At 36.1% G+C, this 27,632-nt stretch overlaps 1 protein-coding gene across 3 annotated transcripts in view; it reads right to left on the bottom strand.

Annotated features, from left to right (window-relative positions):
* The window catches only part of DEK (DEK proto-oncogene), a 29,788-nt gene extending 2,540 nt beyond the window's left edge, over nucleotides 1-27,248 (bottom strand). The window contains exons 1-9 of one of the 3 annotated variants that reach the window (XM_053920446.1): nucleotides 26,970-27,248; nucleotides 26,460-26,604; nucleotides 23,578-23,679; nucleotides 23,227-23,336; nucleotides 20,857-20,951; nucleotides 19,869-19,989; nucleotides 15,266-15,454; nucleotides 3,833-3,968; nucleotides 3,353-3,501 (exon numbers count right to left, since the gene is read on the bottom strand). In XM_053920446.1, the coding sequence (XP_053776421.1) occupies nucleotides 3,353-3,501; nucleotides 3,833-3,968; nucleotides 15,266-15,454; nucleotides 19,869-19,989; nucleotides 20,857-20,951; nucleotides 23,227-23,336; nucleotides 23,578-23,679; nucleotides 26,460-26,595 (1,038 nt within the window). In that variant the 5' untranslated portion in view covers nucleotides 26,596-26,604; nucleotides 26,970-27,248. The other 2 variants (XM_024565410.4, XM_045199503.2) reach the window with 2 other exon arrangements.
* Between the last annotated feature and the right edge of the window lie 384 nt (nucleotides 27,249-27,632).

Below are 27,632 nucleotides of genomic sequence, written 5' to 3'. Positions count from 1 at the left end.
TGGGTGAGGAAAACATCTAGACAGATCTTAACTAAGTGGACTGAATTCTTTCTATTGGCAGGTTATCTGTCAGTTACTTTTTAGAGATACTCTTACTTTCTTCTGTTGTATCAGCCAACTACTTAAAATTCAACTTGAACTCTGGTGTACTTCACACTTCACTCACTGCTCAATCCCCTCCCCAAAGCTAAATCATTGAGAGGACTCAGCAGTCATCTACTCCTAAAATCTTACTCCAAACTTCCCTCTTTTATCAACTTGATACCTGCTGCTTTACTTCTCAGTAACTCCTAGTCCTGACTCCATATGTACCCTGTCAACTTCACTCCTGTGGTATATAGTTCAAGGTCAGCATACTTTTCTCTAAAGGACGAGAATAGTACATGATTTTGGCTTTTCCAGTGATGCATTTTCTGTCACATCAATTATGCCACTGTAGCACAAAAGCTGCCATAGATAATACTTAAACGAATGGGTATGGCTGTGTTACAACAAAAAACGTAAGATGATAGATTTGGCCCACAAGCTACACTTTGCCAATCCCTGCTAATATAGTCAATCACTTACATTACTCTTAATGTTGGCCCCTTGTTCATTCTCTACAAAACTCCAAACCTGAACTGGTCTAACTACCAACATTTCTATGGTTGACTGCTGTGGAAAAATTTAACTTTGAAAAGACTGATCCCATTTTAAGTCTGTAATATTCAATGTCAAAGCCTCCCCAGCAATTGCTGTCTATGGCATTTTCATCCCTTCTCAAGTGTTACACATTCTCTCAGCCAAGAAGTTGCTATTATGCATTTCTTCAACTTTCTTACGTAACTTTCCCCCCAGTTTATCTGTACCTGAATACATCAACTTCTCATTTCCTTTCCCTCTGCAGAGAGCCATCCCTTAACTCTCCTGGATCTTCAGCTTCTTTCCCAGCACTGTCCCTTAGCGTAACACATGCTTGTACTTTCTCTTTCTTAAAAAATTTTACCAAGTTACATCCACCCCCGACCATCTAACTACTATTTCCCTTCTAAAGAATGATGCTTCAAAGAGAAGCTTTAATTCATTCACTTTCCTCACTATTCATTTATTATCCATTAAAATTGCTCTTAAGTGAACAATAATCTCCTGATTGCAAAGTCCAAAAAACCCCTTCAAGTCCTTCTCACCTGACCTCTCTGTACTATGAATAATCCCTTTGTAAAATTACAGTAACGTACTCACAAGACCATCCAAAGGGACAGAGGTAGTTTCCCTCTACTCTGCCCCGATCGCTCTCTTCCCTCTGAGGAAACCAGTTATCAATTTGCTGTGTATTATTCTAGACCTTCCTTAAAAAATGATTTTATGCACAAATGTATAAAGAGTAATATATTTTTTCTGTATTTACATAAGGTAATATTCCGTTTTAAAATTTTGACAACAGCTGGAAGGTTTTAGCATGTTCTCTTGAACTGCTACATAGTATTCCAAAAATATGGACGTGGTTACCAGTATAACCATTTCCCTATTGAAGGCCATTTAAGTGTTTTTGATTTTTCAATATTAGACATGCCAAAGATTACCATAATCATTTTGTGCAGATGTAATTATGTCTTTAGAATAGAGACCTAGAGATGGAATTGCTAGGTCAAAGGGTATTTGCCTAGAAATGAAATTGGTAGATTAAAGGTTATTAACAATTTAAATTTTAAGATACTAATTATTCTTTAAAGCTGTTAATCTTAAGATCATGACAGCATGTTTCCCTACATCCTTGCCAACCATGAAAACTATTAATTCCTCATTGTTTGTCATGCTAATAAGCAACAAGATTACCTTTTAATTTGTATCTTCCTCATTACTAGGGAAGGTTAAGCATGTTTTCATTTGTTTAAAGGCCATGTTTAGTTTTTTTAAGTTTCTCTCCTAACTTGGAGAATTAATGTTCAGAATTTCTCCCACTTCAATGTTCCAAGCATCTCATCTCAAAATTTCTAGAACAAAACTCATCTTTTCCTCAAAAAGTACACCTTTTGTTCTGTTCCCCATTATGATTAATGCACTGAAGCCCTCATACCCACATTAAAACCACCTGTGATAAGGCTCTCTTGATTTCTGGCTTGGGTATGGCAATCCTGTAACTCTGACTCTGAAATGGAATGAGTTGCTTGTCTCTCATCTCATTCTTCACCTGTCTGTCCTTGATGTGTCTAGGATGACTCTAAAAAATAAAAACCTGATTGGGTCACACCCCTGCCAAATAGCTCTCAATAACCTACCCAACCTCCTGATTCCCTGTTTCTGGAAGAAAACCAAATCCTGTAACATAGTATAGTTTACAACTGCAAAGCTCTAGTATTTTCTCTAACTTCTGTGAAGACTTACTTCCAACTCTAGTCTTCCGCCAAATTAAACTAATTACTATGCCCTGCAGTCATTATGTGTCATATTTTGTGAATGTGTCAACTGTTCCTCAATTAAATGGAACAGTTAATGCTCTAAGATATCTGTCAAGGTGATTTTCCAGATTTCTCCCTAAGCCCTTCTGTCACAGTCCCAAGTAGGTCCTTTTTGTTCACCGTGCAGTAGTAGTACGTCCTCCACTCTTCTAACATAGCCCTCATACACTGTACTCTAATTACTAAAACAACTGTCCTTCAATTCCACAGGACTGTAAGCCCCCTAAAGTGAAGTAATGTCTTCTCTAGCTCTACTTCTAACTTCTGTCCCAGGGCCTAATATGTAGTACAGGCTCAGTAAGTGCTGAATGAATTTAAAAAAAAAAAACCCAAAGAGATAAATGCCTTTAAAAAGTATAGAGAGTTCACCTTTGATACACTGCAAATTTTTATTTCATTTTACCATAAGAAACTAGATTCTAAAATCTCCCAATATTGAGGTAGGGTATAGAATTATATTCAAGACTAGATCATTTCCTTTCCTGAGAAGTATTAGAACTTCACAGGAGTCTGAGCTAAGAACCTAATCTATAACACTTCATTTATTACAGTGACACTGACAGTGAGGTGGTCCCTAAGATTTTGCTTTGTAAAACTAACATAATCTAAGGAGGCATCAATAAAAGTTTCCAGATCAGGAAAAGGAAGTTTCTTACGCAGTTTGGAATATAGCACTTTATTCATGGTATGCATTCTACTGCCGATTTATGAAATAACTCCAAAGAACAGAGGCTTTGATTTACTTTTATTTAATATGGCTATTACAGCTCCTGTAACAGAGTGCCTGGCATGTGGTAGTTCAGTAAATATGTATTCAATGAATGAGTGCATTAAAGAATCTGGCTTCAAACTGAAGGATAGATGAAAGGATTTTTCAAATAAAAGAAAAGTGATCTAAGCATCCGTCCAATTACCTTTTTGCAAATCTGCTTCATTGTGACTTCCTCCAAGTTAGCACTGGCCAATAATTTCTTTACTGTTTCCTTTAACTCTTCATCTGTAGGAGGTTTCTTCAATTTTTTAATTAAAGGTTCATCATCTGAACTATCCTCAGATTCACTTTCTAAAAGTAAAGTATTTAATTTCATGTGAAAAAAATTTTTTTCTTACATAGTGAATTAGCATGCAAGTTAGATTGGGAAAGATTCTATAAGCATTCATCAGATTCTCAAAGGGCTATTAGATTAAAAAAAGTATAAATCACCACTATAAATTACTGCACCTACAAAACACATTGAAGTTTGTCAATTTTGAAAAATTATAAACCATAAAAAATGGGCATACTACTTTTTCCCCAATGTTCTCCTCCCTTTACCTATTTTCTAAACAATTAAAGACTATGTTACAGCATATATTATATCTTTAAAGTTGCTGAAAATGTATTTCTAACATACCTTTTTTGGAACTGTTTTGATTCTTCTTGGTGGTGCTGCTATCTGCCTTTTTCACATTAGCATTCTTTACGGATTTTTTACTTTTAGAAGTGGCTTTCTGTTTAGGTTTTTCTCTTTTAGATGCCTTTTTTGGTGGCTGTTGTAAAGGAAAGCAGAGTACATACATGATGAGATTAACTGCTATCTCTTTACTCCTCTATACCCTTTCACAGTATCAGAGTAAATTAATGTTCAATGTCACCAATAAAGTATTGCTCATTATCAATTTTTGAGATGAGTAATATAGCCAACAAATTTAAATTTTATGCCAACACAAGACTATTCATGTGAAGTCAGGATTGAGAAACACTAAAAATGATAGATACCCACATTTATTCCATACTATCAGATAGAAAACTTTATATGTATTACCTCACTTAATCTAGAAAAACTCTAAAACATGTACTATTAACACGCTCTGTTATTTACTGTCAGTCTCCCCCAACTCATATGTAAGTTCCAAAGGACAGGGATTTTTTTTTTTTTGACTTATCATGTTCATTGATGTATTCTTCATTCCTAAAACAGTGCAAAGTGCACAGTAGGTACTCAATTACTATTTATGAATATATGAGGAAACTAAAGCTCAGAGAGGTTATTTTTGTCCACAGCTGCATAACTAATAAAATAAAGTGAGATTCAAATAGATCTGACTCCAGAACCTGTGTTCTTAAATAGTCTCATGGTTGATAACACAAAAGCAAAGATTACACATATGGATAGGTTAAAATGACAAAATTGTTTTATAGTTACTTGGTCTCAACCAGGGTCTGTGAAATTAGAAAACATTAATTCTTCATTTAATTAGCAGTTCCAAAGGTAAAAGTATCCTATATAAGCAAATATCTCAAGATAAATTAAAATCTCATCTTTATACACCAAAAAATACTGCAAATCACTTTTAATAGAATGTTTCTCCAAATGTTTTACATCAAATTCCTGATTATCATCAAAATTCAATCTTTAAAGGACAGAGACATTGTATTGAATTTAGCCTTACGAAAAGTTCAAGTGCATATTACATCAATCTGTTCCAAAAATCAAATGGGCTCAGGAGATTTCTGAGTACAGTTCATTGGATTTTAGTGTTCGTCTTTTCTCTTGCTCCACTGCCATCACTGTATATATTTCCTTACCTACACCTAGTATCTCCCTGAATTACCTCAATAATATAATGTCTGCTGGAAACTTGCTAAAACCTAATTGCTACTAAATCTAGCTTAATTGCTACTAAAAAGTTCACTTACGAGGTGTCAAGAGGCTGACATGCTTCTAAAAGTAAAAGTATATGAGCTTTACTCTGGATTTTTCCATTTAAAGAGCATTTTTACTTATTTCCTACTTCTCAGAGGTGTTCCAGATAGTGACAGTTGCTGGAAACGTGTCAATGGTTCATCAGTTTTCTGTGACTCACTTAAACTAAATTTCAAGTTTATTAAGCACCTACCTAATTCATGAAGAACCACACTAGGGTCTGAAAGGGAATCCTAAAAATTCTAAGTTCTGTCAATGAACTTAATATACAGAATAAAATCATCACTATTAAATATCACTCATTAGTCAAAGGTTAATAAAATCTGGACCAGTAAGACATTCAAATATTTTACAAGAAACTAAGTTATTACAGAAAGGGTTGGAGAAGTTGAGCAAGGAGTAACAATGTTATAAACGTTATTACTTTATCCCCATTCAAATTAGATCTTTAGAATCAGGTAAGTAAAATACTTCCAAAGCCTTTTAAGGCCAGAGTATAAGTCTGTCATATAATTTTACAAGGCACATGCCCTGAATGGGTGGCTCAATGGATGCGGGCGAGGTCCCCAGTTGGGGGCATGTGACAGGCAACCACACACAGATGTTTCTCTCCCTCATTCTCCCTCCCTTCAACCTCTCTGAAAATAAAAATATTTTTAATCTTCTTTTTAAAGATTTTATTTATTTATTTTTAGAGAGGTTGAAGGGAGGAAGAGAGAGAGAAACATCTATGTGTGGTTTTTTCTTACTCGCCCCCCTGCTGGGGACCTGGCTTGCAACCCAGGCATGTTCCCTGACTGGGAATCCAACTGGTGACCCTTTGGTTCACAGGCCGGCACTCAATTCACTGAGCCACACTAGCCAGGGCTGTTCTACAGTTTTTAAATAGACCATTAGTCTATTACCTATTAACAAAAAGACTGCAAAAATGCTATTACAAGCACTATAGAGATACAGAAAAATAATAAGTGTGGGCTCTGGAGGCAAACTTCTGGATTTCAAATTCTAACCTCAGCACATCTCTGAACCCTAGTTTCCTCATTTACAAAATGGGGGAAATAAAGGTATTTATGGTTTTATGGGCAGTAAATGCATTAATATGCAAAAGTACTTTTAGTAGTGCCTGGCACATAGTAACTATTAGCTATTATTACTATGTTGAGTGCTTTCTTTTGTAAAGAAATTCTTTTACTATGCAAATGTAATTTCCTCCAATAACTTAAAGTTTTTTTTTTTTTTTTTAAGCAAGGCAGATATATAGAATAGAATAAAAAGCAGTTAAGACTCAATGACACTTGTGTGAACTAACCAGTATACATCATTTATTTCATTATGTTCTGACAGATAAGACTGGACCCAACATCCAATCCCTGTAATAAATTGTTATTTAGTGAATTTCACTTATCTTCAGTAACAAGTTACAAATTATTGTGTAACAAATTAAAGGTAAGAATTCAGTAAAGTATCTTTTTAGACAGATAAATGTTGGTATGGGAATGAGAAGCTACAAAATATAATAACTAAACTGTGTAGATACTTATACCTAAAGGTTTCATCTCTAGCAGAGAGGTAATCAGACAACTGATTAACTCATTGCTTGTGCTGTGATCTTATAAGTAATAAATGATCACACCAGCTGCCCTAAAAATAAGTTATTAGGTACAGAAGCAATAGATAACTATAGAGAATTTTTGGCAGATAAGGCAAACATGGGTAATCTGGAATTTTGGAGGTAACAGAAAGAGGCCCTGGAGAGCTGAGAAGGATAGTAAAACCATGCCCACCTAAGTTTTACATGAACTTTCAAAAAAAACTTCACTACTTTCATTTCTCCTCCCCTGCTTAAGCAAATCTCACTCATGGTTCTAAATCCAACTTAACAATCACCTCCTCTAAACCTTTCATAATACCACCAATTTGATTAATAATCCATAGTCCCACAGTACTTGGCCTATAATTCATTTATACCTCCTTTATGGAAGGTACTGTGAAGCAGTGAATAAGAACATAGGTTTTAGAGCCAAACTTCCTGGTTTAAGTCCTAACTTCACCACTGACTAATTCTGCATTCTCAGGCAAATCATCCTTCCCTGTGCCTGTTTCCTCATCTGTAAAATATGGTTATACTAGACTAAGCTGAATTTAATATCCTTTTTCCACACTTCTATCTCTGATATTGGGGTACTTTTTACAATTTACATTAAAATGATGCCTTATAGGCATTGTAGATTTGATGAACTATGGCTATAGCTAAAGAATTTGTGTGAGGATCAAATGCATAAATTCATATAAGACAGCAGAGAAAATACACATTTAATATATGCATTGCTATTAAACTATAGTTATTTACATAGTTTTCCCCATTACAAGTTTTTTAAGGCCATATCTGACAACCGCCTTGAGAAAAGACACCCCACTATCTTACTTAGTCTTATGCACCCCCAGCAACTACAAGAATGTTTGGCATAAAGCAGCCACTTAAATATTTCTTGTCATGTTCACTTTTGTATCATTTGTAGGATCAGGTTTACTCTGAACCCAGGATGTGGTTAAAAACATAATTAAAAAGAAAAAAAATGCATTTGTATAGCACTGCTTTCATATCCACTATCTTATAAGCTACAAAAACAAAAAACAAACCGCAAAGACAAACTGTTTCTCATTATAAGCAAGCCAATGCCTTATAGCTAGTAAAATCCAAGATTTCTGATTAAATCCAGTGTGCCCCCTACTATATCAGCTGCTTATAGAAATGACTAATCTACCTATATGATTCTTTTTACAGGAATAAGCCAGTGATACCATAACTTATATTTCATATTGTTAAACTTTTTTTCCATTACGTACAAATGTTACTAATGATGACAAAGAAAAAAAAAAAATGTTGGCAGAGAATACAGAGAATAGCAACAAAGGCCAACCAAACTCTGTATAGAGCTGTCTTTGAGTTTAACCCCAAACTCTGTATAGGCCCTTATATCCTTACTTTAAAAACATTGTTTTTAAATCTAAAATTGGTACAATCCAATTTTGTTTAAATGGTGTTCTCCAAATACCTTTCTTCTGCTCTGCCAACCTCTTCTAGTTATCCTTCAAGGTTCAGATCAAATTGTCACCTCCTGTGAAGTTTTCCTATCTGGATCTTTGCTCCCCACATTCTCCTCCTAAGAAGTAAATACTCCTATCGTCTGATCTTCCACATTACCTTGTCCACAGCTCTTTTTTAGCTAAGTTATATTCTACTGTACTTTTTTCTCCTAATCTTTGCCCTCTCCCCTCCTACCAAGTAAAATGAACTGCGTAAGGGTAGAGGCCCTGTCTTGTTTCTTGATCTCCAGTGCAGAGCTTAAAACTGGCACTTCCTATATAATTACTGTGAAAATTAAGATGGGAAAAGACCCGTGGAGACTAGATAATCTTTAACAATCTATTCCAACCCCAAGGTTCTCTTTCATTAGAATCACTCTGCTTGCTAAAATAAACATGTTTTTTTACACTATTAAAAGCAGTTAGCCAAACTTGATTTTTATATCACTGCCTTCTGGCACAACTTAACTATATATAGAGTGTACATGTAAGAAAAAAATAAAGATCAAATCATCATGAGTGGGGCCTTGGCACCTATATTTTGAAAAGCCCCAGAGCTGACTATCCTCACTATGAACCATGTAAGGTGAGAGGTAAATTTATGGTCTAGATCTGTCACCAAATCTTTTCTATAAATTACCAGATAGTAAATGTTTTAGGCTTTCCTGGTTATATATGGTCATTATTGCACATTCTTAATTTTTTGCTTTTTTCCAAATATTTTAAAAGTAGAAAAACCATTCTCAGCTTGCAGGCTGTAAAAACTAGGCCCCAGGCTTAATCTGGTATACAGGCCACCATTTATCAACTCCTGGTCTAGTTTATGAATCATTGAAGATATATAAGGAAAGGGCAGGAACCAGCTAAAGCAATCAATAGGATAATTTCTCAGGTTATAAAGTTTACATCAAAAACTTTTAGTTTTAAGTTTTTATGAGCATAAGTAGATATATACTCATTATTAACTTCCCTACAGCTATTACTTAAAATCAAATTTGGGTCTAAGTCAGTAGATCTACATAGAGAATTGTGAAGACAAAAGTACATGAATTAGAAGCTCTGGAAAGAGTAATATAGAAAAAACATTTTTAAAAACCACTATATGTTTATTGTATCCTCAAAATTAAAAAATGAGGATATACGTTCTTCTCTCACGGAGTCAAAAGTAAATGAGATGCAAAATCTGAAAGTACATGAATCTCAACAGTTTCTCCTCCTTGTACGTACCAATAAATGCTTACTGAACAAGTGGTGCTTTTTCACACGTAGACTGTCAGTTCCTGGAAGGCAGAGGCCATGTCTCTCTTTTCTCCCCACAGAGCAAAGTGCTCAGGTCGAATGAGACAATTGTTTTGAATGAATGAGAACAATGAATCTATCCCCAAAGTTTTACTGTTCACATAATAATGTCCAACCTTATGGATTCTCTTAGTCTGGCTTCAAAGTACATTACTCTAGCTTCACCTCTCATTCCTTTACTTCTGGACACAACCTAACCACAAGAGTTTGTCAATGCTACCCTGTACTTTCCTGCCCTCCATCTCTGTTTACATGTCCAACTTTCCTTTCTGTTCCCAAGGTCAACTTCAACTGGCACATCTTCCACTTCTCCCAAAGCTTTACTTCATCAATAGAGAGATTCTCTTTTTTGAAATTCTGTAATATTAAGTATCACTCAAATGATATTTTGGGTAGAAAGTATCTTCTGTAACTCCAACAGCATTTAGCATATTCCCAAAACTTGAGTCTTTTAACAAAATGTATGAGAAAAAAATTAGGTAAGTTCAAAACAAAAAGAAAAGGCTAGTTTCCAAATTGTCATGGGTTTATTTTTAAGATTCTGGCTTACTATTTTTAAATATGCTGTGAGCAGTTTAATCAAGACCAGCCAGTACTGTAGGTAGTTTTGATGTGCTAAAGGAAAACAGGTAAGAATTGACAGCTGCCATTAATTTTAGATAGTACAGTGTACTATAATTTAAAATTTTTAAAGATTAATATAATTTTTTTTTTAATTTGAAGGGGATTTTCCATGTCTCTGATAACCGTGAAGGTATAAAAATCAGAGGAATGACACAAGCACTTTTTGAAGGAAGGCAAAAAAAAAATCTTGGGAGAGAAGGCTTACCTATCTTTTTTATAGGCAGCAGGGCTCTTTGAAGGAGGGTCTCCAAAAAAGACGCCTGTCACAGAGCCAGAATCCTGTCCTCATAGCAGAAAGGTTGTACTGGGTGAACAGATGAACAAAATAAAAATTAGCTTAAACTACACTATTCTTATAACAACTTGGCTGAGAATCCAAGCGCGCCAAGAGTAAAGAATGTGCAAGTCTCATATTTCATAAAATATGAAAACAAGTCTAAATAGATTTTTTATGGTGATTGTTCAACTTTGCCTTCCAACAAAAGGTTTAGTAGTTTATAGTTTTGTAATCCCTTTGATCAAATCATTAGATGGGAGATTTCTTTGTTTAGAACATAATTAAGGACTAACAAAACTTTTTCACATTCACCCTCCTACCACTACCAAATTTTTCAAATGGTCCAAATATATGTTTACCAGAAATTATGATGCAAGTTTCTTTTATTTGGCAAACATTGTAGAATGGCTCACTCAACATCCCTCTTTTTATCTGCCTTCCTCCTATAGAAGCAGGAAAGCTAACACCTGGATCTCACAGCTTTCCATTCAACTAAGACACAAATGGTGAACACAAGGCCTGGGGGCTGAATCCAGCCCTCCACCTTGTTTCTACCCAGCCTCAGCGCCAAGCTCTCCATTAACTGTTTAGGAGTAGTTACATTTATACAGTCCTAAAATTACAGTCGGCCCTTTGAAGGCAACCACAAGGCTGATGCGGCCAACGGTGAAAATGAGTTTGACACCCCTGAACTAGGTGACCATGAATCAAAGTCCTGGCCAATGAGATAAACATGGGGACCTCTGGTAAAAGGCATCCCTTCCTGTGCATGGGTGGGGTGGTGGGAAACATTACTAGAAGAAAGCCCTTTGTTCTTTCCTACCTAGAATGGGGAAACAATGCCTAAAGGTAAAACAACCATTTTGTGATCATAAGGTTAAATGCCATATATAGATGATGGCTCAGGAAGGAAAACAGTACCCAAATTCTTGATACTTTTTTTTCTTGAGTGCCTGTCTGTGGACTTCGTGCCATGAAAGAAGAAGGAACTTCCGTTTTGGACATTATTAGTGAGGTTTTTAAGTATGTACAACTTAAGGTTTTCCTCATTTATATTACAACATTCAGATACATTCTCAATACTTGCAAAGTAAAAATCCAGTTTTATGTTTTCTAAAGACAAGAGGATATAAAAACAATAGAAAACAAAAACTAGAGAATAGATAAAATGGAAAAAAAAGTTAAGTATGCTTTAAGGGTATAAAATAATTATTAGACTCATTTCCTCCAACCTAGGAAGCACTGCTTTTTCCTTCTTTTCTCTGCACTCTCCAGTAATTTCTCTGTGCTTGAGTCTAATTTCTGTGAATGGCACATCTGAATATGATTTAATCTTATTAGTTCATTTTAGCATAATTCCCCTAAAGATGCTAATCCAATATGGGAACCAGTTCATTTTCAGAGTAGTTTACAGAAAATAACTAAACCTGTCATTTTTCTAACTTTGTCTACCAGTTTCCTCCTGGTTCCAAATTGCTCTCCTGAAAACATCCAAGAGCCGAGATGATGAACAAGTTTAAAACAGCTCTTTTATGAAACAATTATTACCCAAGTAATTCTCAGAAAAAGCACCTTAATTTGAGTTAATTCCAAAGAAAGAGAATTAAAAACCGTTGTGAACCATTCACTACGAACCACAGAAACAGATATAGGTACAGAGAACTTTGAACAAAATGTCTTAGCAATTATTGGCTGACATGCTAATGTGGCATTTGCTCATAAAAGACTTTTAAAAAAGAAAGGGGATAACTTCATCTTCATTTACTTAAAGTTTCTATTTAGTCCAAGAACTTGAAATAGAATATGAAACTGATCTTAGTAGGGAGAAGTTTTTTTATTTATGAAAGAAAAATTTACTCCAGGAAATAAACAATAAATAATATTAACTTAGTAATTTTCTACAAAAAAATAATCTGCAAGAAATTCCATCTACAGGCAATCTACCATTTTTCTGATCGGCCTGCAACTCTTCTTCCTGGTCTCTTAGAAAAGAGGTGCTTTCATGGTCATGACCCAAATACCTCCATTTATGACGTCCCTAATAAGGTTTCACTTGACAAAAAATGGCAGCAAAAAGAAAAAGTTATAGAAATACTGCTCCTCCTCCTGGTACTTACTTCCTTCAAAAGGCAATCAGAGCTTTTCACAGAAATGGAATCAGCAGTCAAGTTTTTGAGGAGGGCAGCCCTAAATTTGAAAGTCTTCAGAGCAATAAAAAATACCTATACTTATTGGAGGGAGATTTATTTGGAGGGTGTGGAATCATTTCTCAGACCAGATTTTGCTGGCACTGTATTTTATGAAGTTGGCTTGCATCAGCCCAAACAGAAAAACTGAGGCAGAAAATAGAGTACATGATACAGCTTTTATATTGTGTAACTTTATATACTTAATGTCCATAAAAGCATTTTTCTGTTTGCTTTTTTCCTCTATGTATTTTCATCACTTGATCTGGGTTTCTAGCAAAAGCTCATTGTTTATGGCAATGTAGAAAGAAAGACTGTGATATACAGTGGAACAGTTTCACTTGTGATCAATTAACCAGTAACCAACATGGTTGTAAGTCAGGGATTATCTATATTCACAGACTTCTACTACTTCTAACAATGAAACAATAATCTGGAAAGCGAGTAAGAAAATGAATAATCTTTCTAAATCCAATCTTCCTGCACTTTAGTAATGACAGGAAAATTAGATTTGGAAATCCTATATATGATAAAAGGTCAACTGAATACTAAGAATAGCTGTTAATACTTAGTACTTGTACCATGCACTGCTCCAAGTACTTTATATAAGGTCACTTAGTACAACCATTTGAGTTTGCTATTATTATCCCCATTTTACAGCAGGAAATCTGATGTTACAGAGGTTAAGTAACTTGCCTAAAGTCATACAAAGGTATATCTGGATTTGAACTCAGATAGTTTCCAAAGCCCATGCTCGTAAGCAGACTGCCTCTTTGACAAAAATCAGATGTTTATTTTCCATAACAACTTTCCATGCTTTAAAATCTGCCTCTAAAAGGGTTTTAGAGAAAGTATGGTGAATACTTACAGTAGATAACCAAAATTTTGTTGAATGAGAAATAATACTATTACTACACAATTACCACTACTGCATATTCACATAGGAACAAACATGTTTTCCTCCCAGATGGTCTTAAAATCTATTCCATAAAAACCTTAGTGCTCAGCCCTGGCTGGTGTGGCTCAGTGGGTTGAGTGCTGGCTTGAGAACAAAAAGGTCACCAGTTTGATTCCGTCAGGGCACATGCCTGGATTGCTGGCAGGGCCCTGACTGGGGGCATGTGAGAGGCAGCCCATGGATGTTTCTCTCCCTCTCTTTCTCCCTCCCTTCCCCTCTCTCTAGAAATAAATAAAATCTTAAAAATAAAAATTTATAAAGCCCCACAGTGCTCAGATTATTCATCTTCCTTTTATACCAAAAATATATTAAAATATTTATGAAATACCTGCTAGATTTGTAATATTCTTTCAATTATGAAGCATTTCAAACTTAGCTTTACTAAAGTCTTTATAAAATTTGACATTCAAACATGCATGGATTTTAAATACCTAAAGACAAATATACATAAAACACATACTTATACATACAAAACCAGAGTTCACCACATCTTTATTCCCTCTAATCTAGAGGTTATCAACTGGAGGTGATTTTGTCCCTCAGGAGACATTTGGCAATGTTTGGAGACATCTTTGGTTTTCACAAGTGGAGGTTGGGGAAGTGTGCTACTGGCATCTAGTGGGCAAACATTATACAAGGCACAAGACAGCCATCCAGCCCTGGCTGGCATAGCTCGGTGGATTGAGTGCAGGCTGCAAACCAAAGGGTTGCCGGTTCGATTCCCAGTCAGGGCACTGCCTGGGTTGCGGGCCAGGTCCCCAGTGGGAGCCACGTGAGAGGCAACCACAGATTGATATTTCTCTCTTTCTCCCTCCCTTCCCCTCTCTCTAAAAATAAATAAATAAAATCTTAAAAAAAAAAAAGACAGCCACCCACAATGAAAAGTATTGACATTTTGGCCTGAAATGTCAACTCATATTACTCAAGTCCTAAATAAGACCCGAGTACATTACCCAACTTATAGAATAACAAGTTCTGACCAATGAAGGGCAATAAAACAAAGTTAATATAGAGTCTACCAAACCACTATTAAAAACGGGAAGTCATTTCCTTGTACCCATTCACCACCTACTTGACTGAAGACAAGGAAAGGGTATAAAGTTAAACCTTTAAATGGTTCAGTTCTTCCCTTCCTGAAGTTTCATTTTGAAAACTAAATATTCAACACTTAACAAAGATTTGCAAGGAAAGGAAAATGGCAGGCATTCCTAAGTGATACAAAACTTGCCCACCAATTAAACTTCAAATGCTGTTATTCTCATTAATTAATCCCCAACAAATTGAGGGGGGGAAATGGTGGTCCTTAAACTCCTTGCTTTTTGTATAAAACAGAATAAAATGGTTCAAGACCATCATATTATATTAATATACTATGAAAAAATTCTAAAAACACCTGCTCCTTTGTGTTCCTGTTCAGGATACGAACCCCTCGCCCAGTCCCTTCCCTTCCCATTTGACCTAATCTAGTCAACGCCCAGCTCAAATCCAGTCCACACAAACCTCACTCTTCCAACTTTTACACTCTGGCACGCTTCTTAGGGGAAAGTACAGGTTTATATGTAACTATTTACATGTCTTCAGAATTAAAAACAACCAGTATGGTACTGGTAGTTCCTAGAATCTGTTTTCTGGTTATACCTTTGATATAGCAGGAATATTTAACTCTCCCCAGGAAAAGAAATGAGAGGGAAAAAACCGAAAAGTTTTACCTCCTCTTCACTTTCTTTATCTTCATCCTCTGAAGACTCTTCCTTGTTTTTCTTTTCATCTTCATCACTGCTAGACTCATCTGACAGAATTTCAGGACATTTGGTTCGCTTTGCTTTCCTTGACATTCCAGAACTGTTCCGTTCCTTTTTGTTGCCTTTGCTAGAAGTTTTTTTAGATTTTGGCAATGGCTGCATAAAATAAAATAAGTCTCAATGAGGTATTATGTTTCCAAGTCAATCAACTGTTTATGAGACCTACTTCAACTCAATTCTTCTTGTTCTTGTCTCAAGATATTTCCAAACTTGGCAGCTTTAGGAATAATTCATTTTTAACTTAATGTATCATCAATCTTTTTGTCTCAACTACCCTTTCACTTGTATTCTAAACGCCTAGGCAAGAGACACCTCACAAATGTTTAAATATACATTCTCTGTTATGACATGGGACTAGAAGCCCAAGTACACACTGTGTTAACCTCAGACCGTTGTTTACACTTGATCAAGATGATATTTTGAATTAGACTCACAACTTATTTCATTTCTATAAACATTAGCCACTGCTAAAAAAGGTTCTTGTTTTAGGGGATCCTCCAATCAAAGGGCTGGGAAGAACCATCCATAAAGTAAATAAAATCTCACCATACATATTCTCAATTTATGAACTATATAGTTTATATTCATATTACCTCTGAACACAGCTTTCAATAATGCCAGCATTATATTCTCACTGATGATTGGAAACATGCAGTAAGTACTAAGTATGTTAATTATGAAACCAAGAACCACAAAACAACTACATTGTTCTTTCTTTGATGTTTGATTAAAACTCATTTAAAAAGCAGAGTAGATCATGTGAGGAAAATGATTATGTAAAACAACAAATTTAATTTTTAAATGCTTTCTTTGGGGAGAACTTGCTAACTTCTAAAACTGAAAACCATAAAATAATCCTAAATAAAGGATATAAAAAGATATATATAAGGAGTTACTTATTTCTGAAATTATGAGTACTTTTATTTTTGCCTGTATTATTTTCTGTAGTCAACAGAAATTAACAGAAAAAATTCCATAATATAACCATACGACGCACAATGGTACGAATGTTAGTGATAACTTTAGGCAATCCTTTTTATGAAACTAGCAGAACCACAGGTCCCTTCTCTCCCAAGAATTTCCAGTTGTAGAGGTCACTGTCTGTCACCTGTGCAATTAAGAAAAAGTGGCTGCTTGTGTAATGTAGTGTTCTCAGGTGATCTACAATCTACAGAATAGCCTCTAATTTGCCAAAAAAAACCCTACCTACCCTTTTCAGAACAGATTGGAAAACAGCCAATCTAGATCACTCCAGAAATTTTAAGTTAGTGGACCAAAGATATTTGTCACAGATTCTGTAAAAAAACTTCCTTGAATGAATAGATATCCTTGTTACATGAACTACTACCATTACCAAAAAACAAATATATTTAGATAAATTCTTTGACATCCCTGTTTAGAGAAAAGGTAACACTCACTGTCTAAACTTATACTACTCACTTGCACATATGAAATCCAGGGTTCAAATGTTTTTAGAAAAACATGACAACCCTCACTTTCCTCAGCTCAGGAACCAAATGCAGATAGTAAGAATATAATCTGTACATGAAATTAGTAATATGAGGACTGGAATGGGTGCTAAATAAATCTACACAGGAAAATAAAAGCTTTTAAATCATTCAAGTTACCAATCAAGAAAATGCAACTTCCAAAAATAGATAAGCTTTTAATTAAAAAATAGTAATATATAAGTGCTTTAGAACTTTCCTACATTGGTTTTAAATTAGTTTAATCTATCAATCTGAATACAGTGTCAATAGTATCATCCCATTTTGTAAACAAAATCTGATTAACAAATAATCAAGGTGGAAACACAAAAGAATAGTGAAACAACATTAATTCAACAATATTAAGACTATAGAGGAGAAAAAATTAGTACTAATGAGTTTAGTGTTTTCCTTAAGTGATGAAGTACATGGTAGCATAGAAAATAGCCTAAGATACCATTCGATTAAGAAGTAATCAGAATCAAATATGAAGTTAAGATTCTATAAGGAAGGATAAAAGAATCATTCTCAAAGTGTGGTTCATGGACCCTGGGGTTTCCTGAGAACTTTTCATAAACCTACCAGGTCAAAACTATTTTCATAACACCAAGACATTTATTTGCTTTTTCACGGTATTGACATTTCCACTGATTATGTAAAAGCAAAGGTAGGTAAACTGCTGGCACCTTAGTATATTTACTCATCAAAGCAGAGCAGCACAATGTGCTAGTAGTAGTCATTATATTCTGTGCAACCACACACTAGCACACTGGGGGAAAAAAGGTGTTCCACTTTTTGGATGAAGCAGTAAATATTAACGATATTAAATCCAAACTTTCGAGTACGTGTCCTCAGAATACCTAACAAAATGGGAGGTACAACATGAAGTACTTCCTGTACAAATTTAAGTTCACTGGTTTTCTCAAGGAAATACACTTGTGCTATTGAGATGTGACCTAAGTTAGCTACTTTTTTCATGGAACACTGTTAAAAATAATCATTAAAAAACTATTCCTATTTGGACTTAGATATTTGACAGACATATTGTCAAAAATGAAGGACATGATCCTGTCAGTTCAAGGAAAATAACTGCCAATTTATTACCAATGATACATTTCAAAGTTCAAGGCGAAATTAGAATTTTGGAAAATTAATGTCTACTACCATGAACCTGACAGCCTTGCATATGTACAGATTTTTCAGGTGAGATGGTGGTTGTATTAATGAATGTGACACACCAACAGTGTTTAATGAAATGAATGTGCCAACATTTGGAAGATATGCATAATTCAGGGAACCAATATTTCCCAAAAAGTGAATGCATATTACAAAATCATACAGGTAAAAGGTCCAAGTTCATTAACATATCAGATGCCACATTACAACTAACCTTTAAGAAACTACAACTGATAAGTTTTGATGCTATATTAAAGAATATCCATAATTTTTAAGAGATTTTTAAAATAATCCTTTTTCTAACTATCGTATTTCACCATGTATAATGCACACCCACATTTTGTGCACATTAGACACAGGATTATTATGCCCATTATTGTGCCCATGGCATGTAATCATTGTGCCCATGGATAGTACGCATCCTTACATTTCTTTCAAAAATTTGGGCAAAAAGTGCACATTATACAAGGCAAAATATGGTATATAACTTTGTGAGGCTGGGTTTTCTTCATATACTTCAAGCAAAGCAATATACACTGCAATAAATTAAAATGCAGAAGCAAATAAGGATATAGCTATCTTAAGTCAGGCATGAACAGATTTCATACAAAATATTACTTCTGTTACCATGCAGTGGGCATTGTTAGAAAATTTTTAGTTTGAACTTAGAATATAGAATATATCAGAATAGTCCAAGTAAACAAAAGCTCTTGGGGTCCTCATTCATTTTTAAGAGGGTAGTAGAGTTCTCAAACCAACACATTTGAAAGTCAGTGAGGAAAAGAATATAAAAATATTCTTAACAACTTTGGAAACTTGGTAATTGCTTCTGGGGAAAGTGTTCAACTTGTCGAATAAAATTCTGAAGCAGTAGAGGTTTAGCCATAGTAAAAGTATAGAAAAATAGAAAGATAATATCTTGATAATACCTCATTTTTAAGTAAGCCAATTTGAAACCTCCTTGAAAAATCACTGTACCCTTAGGTTTGTAGCTATATGATGCAAGTATCCCTTATCTGTTCTTGTCCAGATAATGATAAACACAGAAAAACAAGGCCCAGAGTTATTTTCTGGTTTCTAATCTTTAGGTCCTCTTCCCTTGCTGATAGTGTTCTTCTGGATCCCTAAGCCCTCTGGATGACTTCACAATTTCTTTCCTTGCAAAATGAGGAAGAATATGAAAATACTTGACAGACTTAAAACTGAAAATGCAAAGTCATATAAGTAACACTTCAACAGACATTTTAAGTCAATGACGTTATTTGTTCTATTAAACAATCAGGGCAAACCTAATCTAGATTTTAGGAAGAGTAGGGTAAATAATAAGGAAATTTTACATCTCTGTCCAAGTCCTGGACTCTGCAGAGGATTCTCAAAACCAAATCCAAGAAACTTATTAAAAGTCAGCTTTATGTCACTTTTATATAACTGTATTCCAGCATCCAGAAAACATCCAGTCCAATTAAGCCCCATCTCGTCTTTCAAGACCTGATTACAGATTGCATACCAGCCCAATGCCTCATCCTCAACTCAATCTGTTTTTGTTCTTCTAGTGCCTTCTAGATACATAACTCTGGATACTTAGTTTGTACTTCTGGCCCATGTGATATTTAGTTAATAACTATTTTTCTTAATCTTATATCCTTTATATCTGATGAGGGAGAACATATCCATAGGTCTTCTATGTTATTTCTATCATGACATCGTTGCAGATAGGTCAATGGAACGCATATATATTCTTTGAATGTAGACAGCAATGCTAACAAAATTGTTCCACAGAAAAGAGAAACTAAGGACAGGCTATTAATAATTGATTTGTTACTAAAATAATACAAAATGGTACTCACTTTGCCGGAAGGCTTTGGATGCATTAAGAAATTCAAGATCCTCTTCACCAGTTCACTATTTACACCTGACCTCTCCAAATCAAGAACCTCACAGATGCTTTTTAGCATGGCATTTTTAAATCTGAGAAAGAACAAGAACAAAAAGGTGCTTATGTTGTGAAGTTTATAAACATTCCCTGCAATATAAATGCAATAGCTAATCAATCTAGGCTACAAACATTAAGAGTACCCAATGTTTCTCTGAATCTTAGAAGTACTCCTAATAATCCTTAGTGTACAAATACAACCAGATAATATTATTTAAAAATTGAAAACACCATTTACCAATTAAATTCTACAAGAATTAGAAGAATACCTAAGTTAATTACTAGAAAATAATATAAAGTTTTCAATTCAATTCTATAAAATTCATGGACTTGATCATTCTTCTGTCTGCTGATTGTGAGTAAATATTGCATTCCCCAACCTCAGCATTCCTACTATGTTTCAATGAAGAAATACATAATCATCTTTATTATGTAGAGGTCTTAAACTATGGAAAATTTAATAAACAAAAGCTCTAATATGTCATCGTGCTTGCAATATGGGGAAGGATACTGTTTCTATCAAACTGATTATCTTCAAAAGCTTACAGGTACTTAAATGGTACCTATAAGTGGAGGAACAGAATGGCTGACAGGACAGGAGTGAGAGTTTTCATTATATTCCCTTTAGCACTTCTGAAATTTGGACTGTGAACGATTTCCCTATGTGTCTATCATTCTTCTAAGAAACAGAAATGTCTTGAGTTTTCAATAATCTTGACAACCACTATCTATTGGAAAGTAATGAATATACCAAGTTAATAGTTATTAAGACAAATTAGGTCTTGGCATTTAAAGCAAAAACTCAGCACTCTACTAAAAATGTATGGGTGATCACAGCAAATGTTTAAAATTAAAATTTAAAGCACACTGATCAAAATATGGTATTTATAAAAATAGCTTACTTTTTCAACATTTCTTCCTTCTTTTTATATTCGCTACTTCCTTTTTCAAATGGAAAGCCACTGAACTGACCCACATTCTTCTTTAATGAGGACACCTGAAAATGTTTCTCTTATTATTAATGCTACTTATTACTTAATAATGTACACAAGAAAAAATTCAAAGCCAATATCTTTATTTTCCTGTCTGTCTCCAAGTTACAATATTGGTTTATGCAACATTTCTTACAATTAAAAACTGTATTTATTACTAAAATATTAACATTATAATAGGCTTACAAAGTTTATTTTTCAAAAATGACAATTTGAATGAATTTTTACCTAGCAATTTTTACTGGTAATCATAAAACCACAACTTAATGTTATTTGACTGTACCAGGGGATGTGGAAAGTTACTACCTGAAAAGGCATCCTTTCCCTCAGTAATAAAAAGTTACAAGTAATAGCAAAGTCAAGGATTTTACTCTTTGAAAAGTAAAGAACAGAGCACCTCCAAATGAGATAATAGGCATGAAAATAAATTACACCATGGCCTCAGAAATTCTAACCTAATAATGTCAAGTTTTACTTTTGGCCATGTACAATCCCAAAGCAAAGCTTCGATTACATGGAATACTGAAGTTGTATGTACAGTACAGTAGCCCTTCATCCATGGATACTGTGGTCTGAAAATACTATAATTCTGGAAATAAAAACTCGTAAGTTTTATATGCTATTCTTTTTTCTTTTTATCCTCACCCGAGGACATGCTTATTGATTTTAGAGAGGAGAAGGAAGGAGAGGGAGAGAAACATCGAAGTGCGAGAGAAACATCAACTGGTTGCCTCTCATTCGCACCCCAACTGGGCACTAAACCCATAACTTAGGCATGTGTGCTAACAGGGAACAGAACCCACTGGCTTAGAATTTTGCAGGCAATTCTAAACATGAAATTTCAAGGCATCCCACTAGGACATGAATCATCCCTTTGTGGTTCCCCTTATCTGAGGGGGATACATTCCAAAACCCCAACTGAATGTCTAAAACAAGTTAGTCACAAACCCTATATATACTATATATTTTTTCCTATATATACACATACCTACCATAAAGTTTAGTATATAAATTAGGCCTAGTAAGAGATTAATAACATCCAATAAATAAAACAGAATTATAATATACTGTACTAAAAGAATGTGAATGGCTTTGGGACTGTTATTAAGTAAAATAGGGGTTACATGAACAAAAGCACTGCAACAGTGAGAGTCAATCTCATAACCAACAAAGACCTCGTACTAAGTGACTAACAGGCAAGTAAGAGTATACAGCATGGATACGCCGGACAGAGTCGTATCTCAGGCAGGACAATGTAAGATTTCATCATGTTACTCAGAACAGTGTGCAATGTAATACTAATGACTTTATTTCTGGAACTTTCCATTTAATATTTTTGGACAACAGCTGATCATAGGTAACTAAAACCACGAAAAGTAAAACAGATTACTATATACGCTCCTTGCCCATTAGTCACTTAGTAGCCAGCTTGGATGAACTGCTGTGGTGCCTCTGTGCTTTTGTTCAAGTAACCCTCATTTTGCTTAATAACAGCCACAAAGCACAAGAGGAGTGACGCTGGCAATTCAGATATGCCAAAGAGAAGCAATAAAGTGCTTCCTTTAAGTGAAAAGATGAGTACCATACAGTACAATAAGATATTTTGAGAGAGACTGCATTCACATAACTGTTATTATAGTACATTGTTATAATTGTTCTATTTCAATATTGCTTATGGTTAATCTCGTACTATGCCTAATTCATAAATTAAACTTTATTATAGGTATGTATAGGAAAAAAACATAGCATGCATAGGGTTCAGTACTATCCTCAGTTTCAGGCGTCCACTGGGGGTCTTGGAATGTACACCATACAGATAAGGGGAGACTACTGTAAAATAATTCAGTAAATAAAATACTGATTTATTTTAACAAATCTATTGGCAAGCAAGTACCACCTAATTTATCAGATATTTGCTAAAAATAATATACAATTATACTGTATCATTTATTCTGAATGACTAAAAAAGTCCAAAAAAATAACAATTAAAAAATCACTAAAATCACCACAATTTGACATTTCAGTTTGGCATAAAAACAACTTCAGTAGAAGGATCCCTGGATATTGCAATCCTAATTGTTAATATCCAGCTATGTATCTCTTGATAAGACATTTTAAAAGTATGTGTCTGAGTTTGCTCAATTGTATGGTATGGAAATTGAACTATCTGATCACCAAAGTCCTTTCCAGGACTAAAATTATGCTTCTATTGTGAAGTACTTTAATACATATTAACACAGTAAATATGCTACTAGGTTGATGTTATAAAAAAGGTCTTACTGTGCCTGGTCTGTTGTAAAGCAGTTTATGTAGATTTCTAAGTTCATCTGTTTTCTTCTTACTCAGAAAGAAATGTATCCTTTCAATTTCACAAAGTTTCTGCCCCTTTCCTAGCAAAAAATACCATAATAATTGAAGTTAAATACCATTACATGTTTATACATTTACAAAGTTAATTTAATGAAAATTATTTTTAGAGCATAATTTACATAACTTTTGCTCTAATAAGGCAAATTAAAATAACAATAATATATTGGTAAACTACTTAGTAAAAATTAAGCACTATTAAACATCATTTTGTATATTTTAGGCATTTTCACCGTAAAATGAAAGAACATAGAATAAACTTACCTTGTGCAATTGTAAATGGCTCTCTTTGTAAAGAAGAGACTTGCATCGTCAACCTCTCAACTTTTTTCTTTTCCCTCTTGCCTTCCACGATGAGACTCTTTTCTAGAAATTAATGTAATACTTCTTAAATGACAAAAAGCTTAAAGAATATATTTTTACTGGATAAACATGTAGAAAATAATCACAGAAACCTAATACCTTACTCTTTTCCTCAGCAGACTTCTGAGAAGAAAACTAACATAACAGATACAAAAATACTTGATCAGTCAATTGCAAGATTTTTTTTAGAGTAACATTATACTTACCTGGCAACCTCACAGGGATCCAATTTTTTAAAAAAAATCAGAAAACAAACTTTTATCCAACTACAATTATTGCTATTAAAGTCCAGTCAGTTTGTGAAAAATCACCAGGGCCCTTAAGTAGCTTATTCTTTGAGTACATGTAATTCTATTAATTAGAATTCAATTCACTGTGCCTCAAAACCAGTTAAGAATTAAGATTATAAGAACTTCAAAAGACATACAAGAAAAGCAATAATTTAGTAGGCTGACAAAAAAAAGAAAACAAGGACCTTAAGTAAGGCAAAGCAGCCTGGAGTTACTATGGATAGGTTAACATTCTACAAGTTTACATTTACTGCAATCAACTGGGAGGGCATTTGTGTTGCTTCTTAGTATAATAAATAATATTCATAATTATGATCATAAATCATTAAAATATTAAATTCTGTTTAGTCCAGAATGCTTTTTTAAAAAAGCTGGAAAATATGCTTAAAACACTAAGCCTGATTTTCTAAAACCACTTACCCAGTGTCTGAGATAAAGTCAGATAAATAACAGCACACTGTACTACACCACTGGAGATCCTTCCAATCATTTAACTGAATGCTTGTTTTGTGCAAAGCTGCACAAGATGCTAAGGGGGACTGAGTACATGATTAAGACATTGACTATCTCTTTTAGATTTTACCTGGGGGGTAATGAGACACAAATATTATACTCCCAAGTAGATAAAATGCCTCTCCTAAAGACACAAATAAGAGTTCTGAAAGTTGAGGAAACAGTAATTATCTTTGGATTAGGGAAAAAGGATAAAAACATTGAAGCTGGCTTTGAAGGACAGGTAAGATTTGGAGATGTAAGGGTCTGCACAGAAATAATTAGGAGAAAGGGATTCTAGCAGGTATATTCTGGGAATGATGTACAGAAGAGAAAGCACTCAAAAGCAACTCTTTTGCTTCCTTTCCCTGAGTGATTTAAACCGTTTACTTGAGTTAGAGTACCACCTATCAGCTCATCATTTTCTTGGTCTATCTCTAGTTCAGAGCTTCCCCCAATCTGAGTTTCAATGTGGCTGCCAACTGGACAGCTCCATTCACATCCTCTGGGTACCTAACCCAATGCATCCAAAACGGAAGTCATAATCATTTCGAAACTCACTCACCTTCATGAACTCTATCTTTCAGAAAACAGTAATATTATCGACTCAGCTGCCACAGGCAGAAATCTAGAAGTCATCTTTTACTAGGCATCCCCCAACCCCTGCCAAGAAAACCAAGATAAATCAGTTCCATCCCCTACTTGGCACAGAATTCACTGCCTTGTTTCTTTTACGCCTCAGTAGTAGACTTAAAATTTCAGGGCTAAATAGGATAAAGTGTTCAGAATTTTAGAATGAGGGAAAAAATAAACTGGAACAACTATAAACTGCTTGGGCATATTTTAAACAATTTTTATGTTGTTAAAACTAGTCCAAGACTGAAAAAATTAACAAAAAAGGACTGGAGGAAAAAGTGCTTTTCAAAAGTCTGGGACTAGTAGTAGATATTGCAGCCAATCTTGTTATTGTATAATTAACAATTTAAAAAATAACTTTTCTAAGCATTTTTGTACTTAAATGTGGTCATGCTCCCTTCTTAAAGCACCTACCATTTGAAACAAACAAAAGACATACCATTCAGTGTAATCTCAACCCAGATAGTATTTATAAAATGCTGACCATGGACTGATTTGGGCTTAAAAGAAATTAACAGTTAACTCTGCTTTGGGGAAGAAAACTTCAAAGGTCTTCCCAAGTTTGGCTGAGTTGTAAGCAAACCCAGACTGGGCTCATACCGTCAGGGAATGTACCTCTGATAGGGATTCTTCGGTGGTCAGAAACATCTTCGGAAGCGGGCACATTTCAAAATGGCACTGCCTCCCCCGCTTCGGATAAACCGATAGATACAGTGCCATCCCTTAACTCTGCAAGCTTCTGTTTCTTGTCTCCAGCCAACTGGTTAAAAACGCTCGCCCTCACCACCGAAACCGAAAAGGCACTCAGCTCATTATTTCATAGCTCACTGCTTTCATATTTAACTACAGACTTTCTCAAGTAGCAATAGCTTTCACCCGTGTTTCCCCCATGAAAGTAACTCCCCAAGCCTTTCAAAAGGGCCTCTGCTTACGTTTAGTAAACAAAGTATTTCCAGGACTAACAATAACTCAGTGTGTCGTTTTATTGAAGACCTTACAATTACCTCAAAAAGATGTGTGCTAATATCATCAAAAGATTAAAAGAAAACATTACCTACAAAGGTTAAGAGTTTTAAAAACAGATCTGAAACGTACAAACTTCCTGTCAACTGATGAAATGTTATGAAAGTATATTGAAGGCGAGAAATCTACTGCACTCTAAAGAAACGTAATAACATCAACGCTTTCGAGTATTATTTTTTAAACATTGGAATTCCCAAAGTTAATTCTCTGTTAGTGCTCAACACAATAACATAAACTTTGCATTCTTGCTGAAAATCAATCCCATTTAGTGCCTCTAAGCGCAAAAAGAGCAAGGAAACGGTTTTCTGTAAAATCCATCACTTAGGGGACAGGACTTCCCACCCTTTTCTTCGTCCTCGTCCTCGTCCTCGTCCTCGTCCTCACTTTCCTCTCTCGGGTCGGGAATTTCGGGTTCTTTCTCGGACGCAGGATGGTCAGTTGTTTCCTCTCCCTCCGCAGCGGGGCCCGAGGAGGACATGCTGTCCACCTGCGGACAGGAGCAAGGCAGGCGTGTCGGTCTCCTTGTCCCCGGCGGAAAAGATGGGGCAGCCCCCGCCACTACCCCGACCCCCCTCAGCCCCAGGAAGCAGGGACCGCGGGAAAACCGACCTCAAAGTTGCCGTCTTCCGTAGCGGGAACAGCGAAGCTCCCTCCCCACGGCCAGCTACCCTCCGCTCAGCCCGAGGCCCCGGAATCCCCGAAGCGGGAATCCGCTAGGGGCCGAGCCCCCCCTCCCACCATCCGGCCGCGCCGCATCCCCTCCCCCGCCCCAGGCCGCGGTCCAAATGGCCGCGGCGGAGCGGGCGGGCCCCACTGCACCCCACGGCCTCTCCGCCCCGAAGCGGCCCTCACCGCTGGTCCCGGCCGCCGCGAGCCTGGCGCGCCGGGCACAAAAAGGCTCCGGAATGCTGCGGCTGGCGCCGAAGAGAGGGCGCGCGGGACGCTGTCTGGCGTGACGCTCGCACCGCGCTCTCAGCTCCCCAGAATCAACAAGATTTTCAAAATGGCGGTTCGGGCAAGAAAGCGGGAATGCGGTGGCCAATCAGGACCGCGAGCTGGGAGTTGGCGCGCGCGGCTCGGGGAGGAGGGGCTGGCGGGGCGCCTCCGCGGGAAACCCGGGGACGGGGTGGGGCGGGGCTGCGAGGGGTCTTCTTGCGGCGGGCGGTGGGGCCGACGCTCCCACCCGCGCCGGGCAGAGTGTGGCGGGGGGGCGGTGCCCGGGAGGAGCTGGACGGAAGGACGCTAGGGGGCCTGCGTGGGGATGGTGTCCACCGCTCGTTCCCGGAAAAGAGGAGGCGCAGTCACGGGGCCTGGGACGGGGCTGGTCCGTGGTGGTGGAGAAGTTCCCAAATCGCGGAGTCGCTGTGTGCAGTGTTTTACAGACATGATCCATCCCATTTCGGTTCTGGCGATGACTCCCGATTCCGCGGTATTTCTGAGGACCTTTCGCCTGTGAGGTGCACCGTGAGGAACAGGAGCCTGTCACGTTGGGACTTCACGTCACCAGAGACAAAT

This window comes from Desmodus rotundus, chromosome 3, assembly GCF_022682495.2.
Source record: "Desmodus rotundus isolate HL8 chromosome 3, HLdesRot8A.1, whole genome shotgun sequence".
Lineage (NCBI taxonomy): Eukaryota > Metazoa > Chordata > Mammalia > Chiroptera > Phyllostomidae > Desmodus > Desmodus rotundus.
The sequence above is the reverse complement of the archived record's forward strand: the minus strand, read 5'-3'. Positions and strand labels throughout refer to the sequence as shown.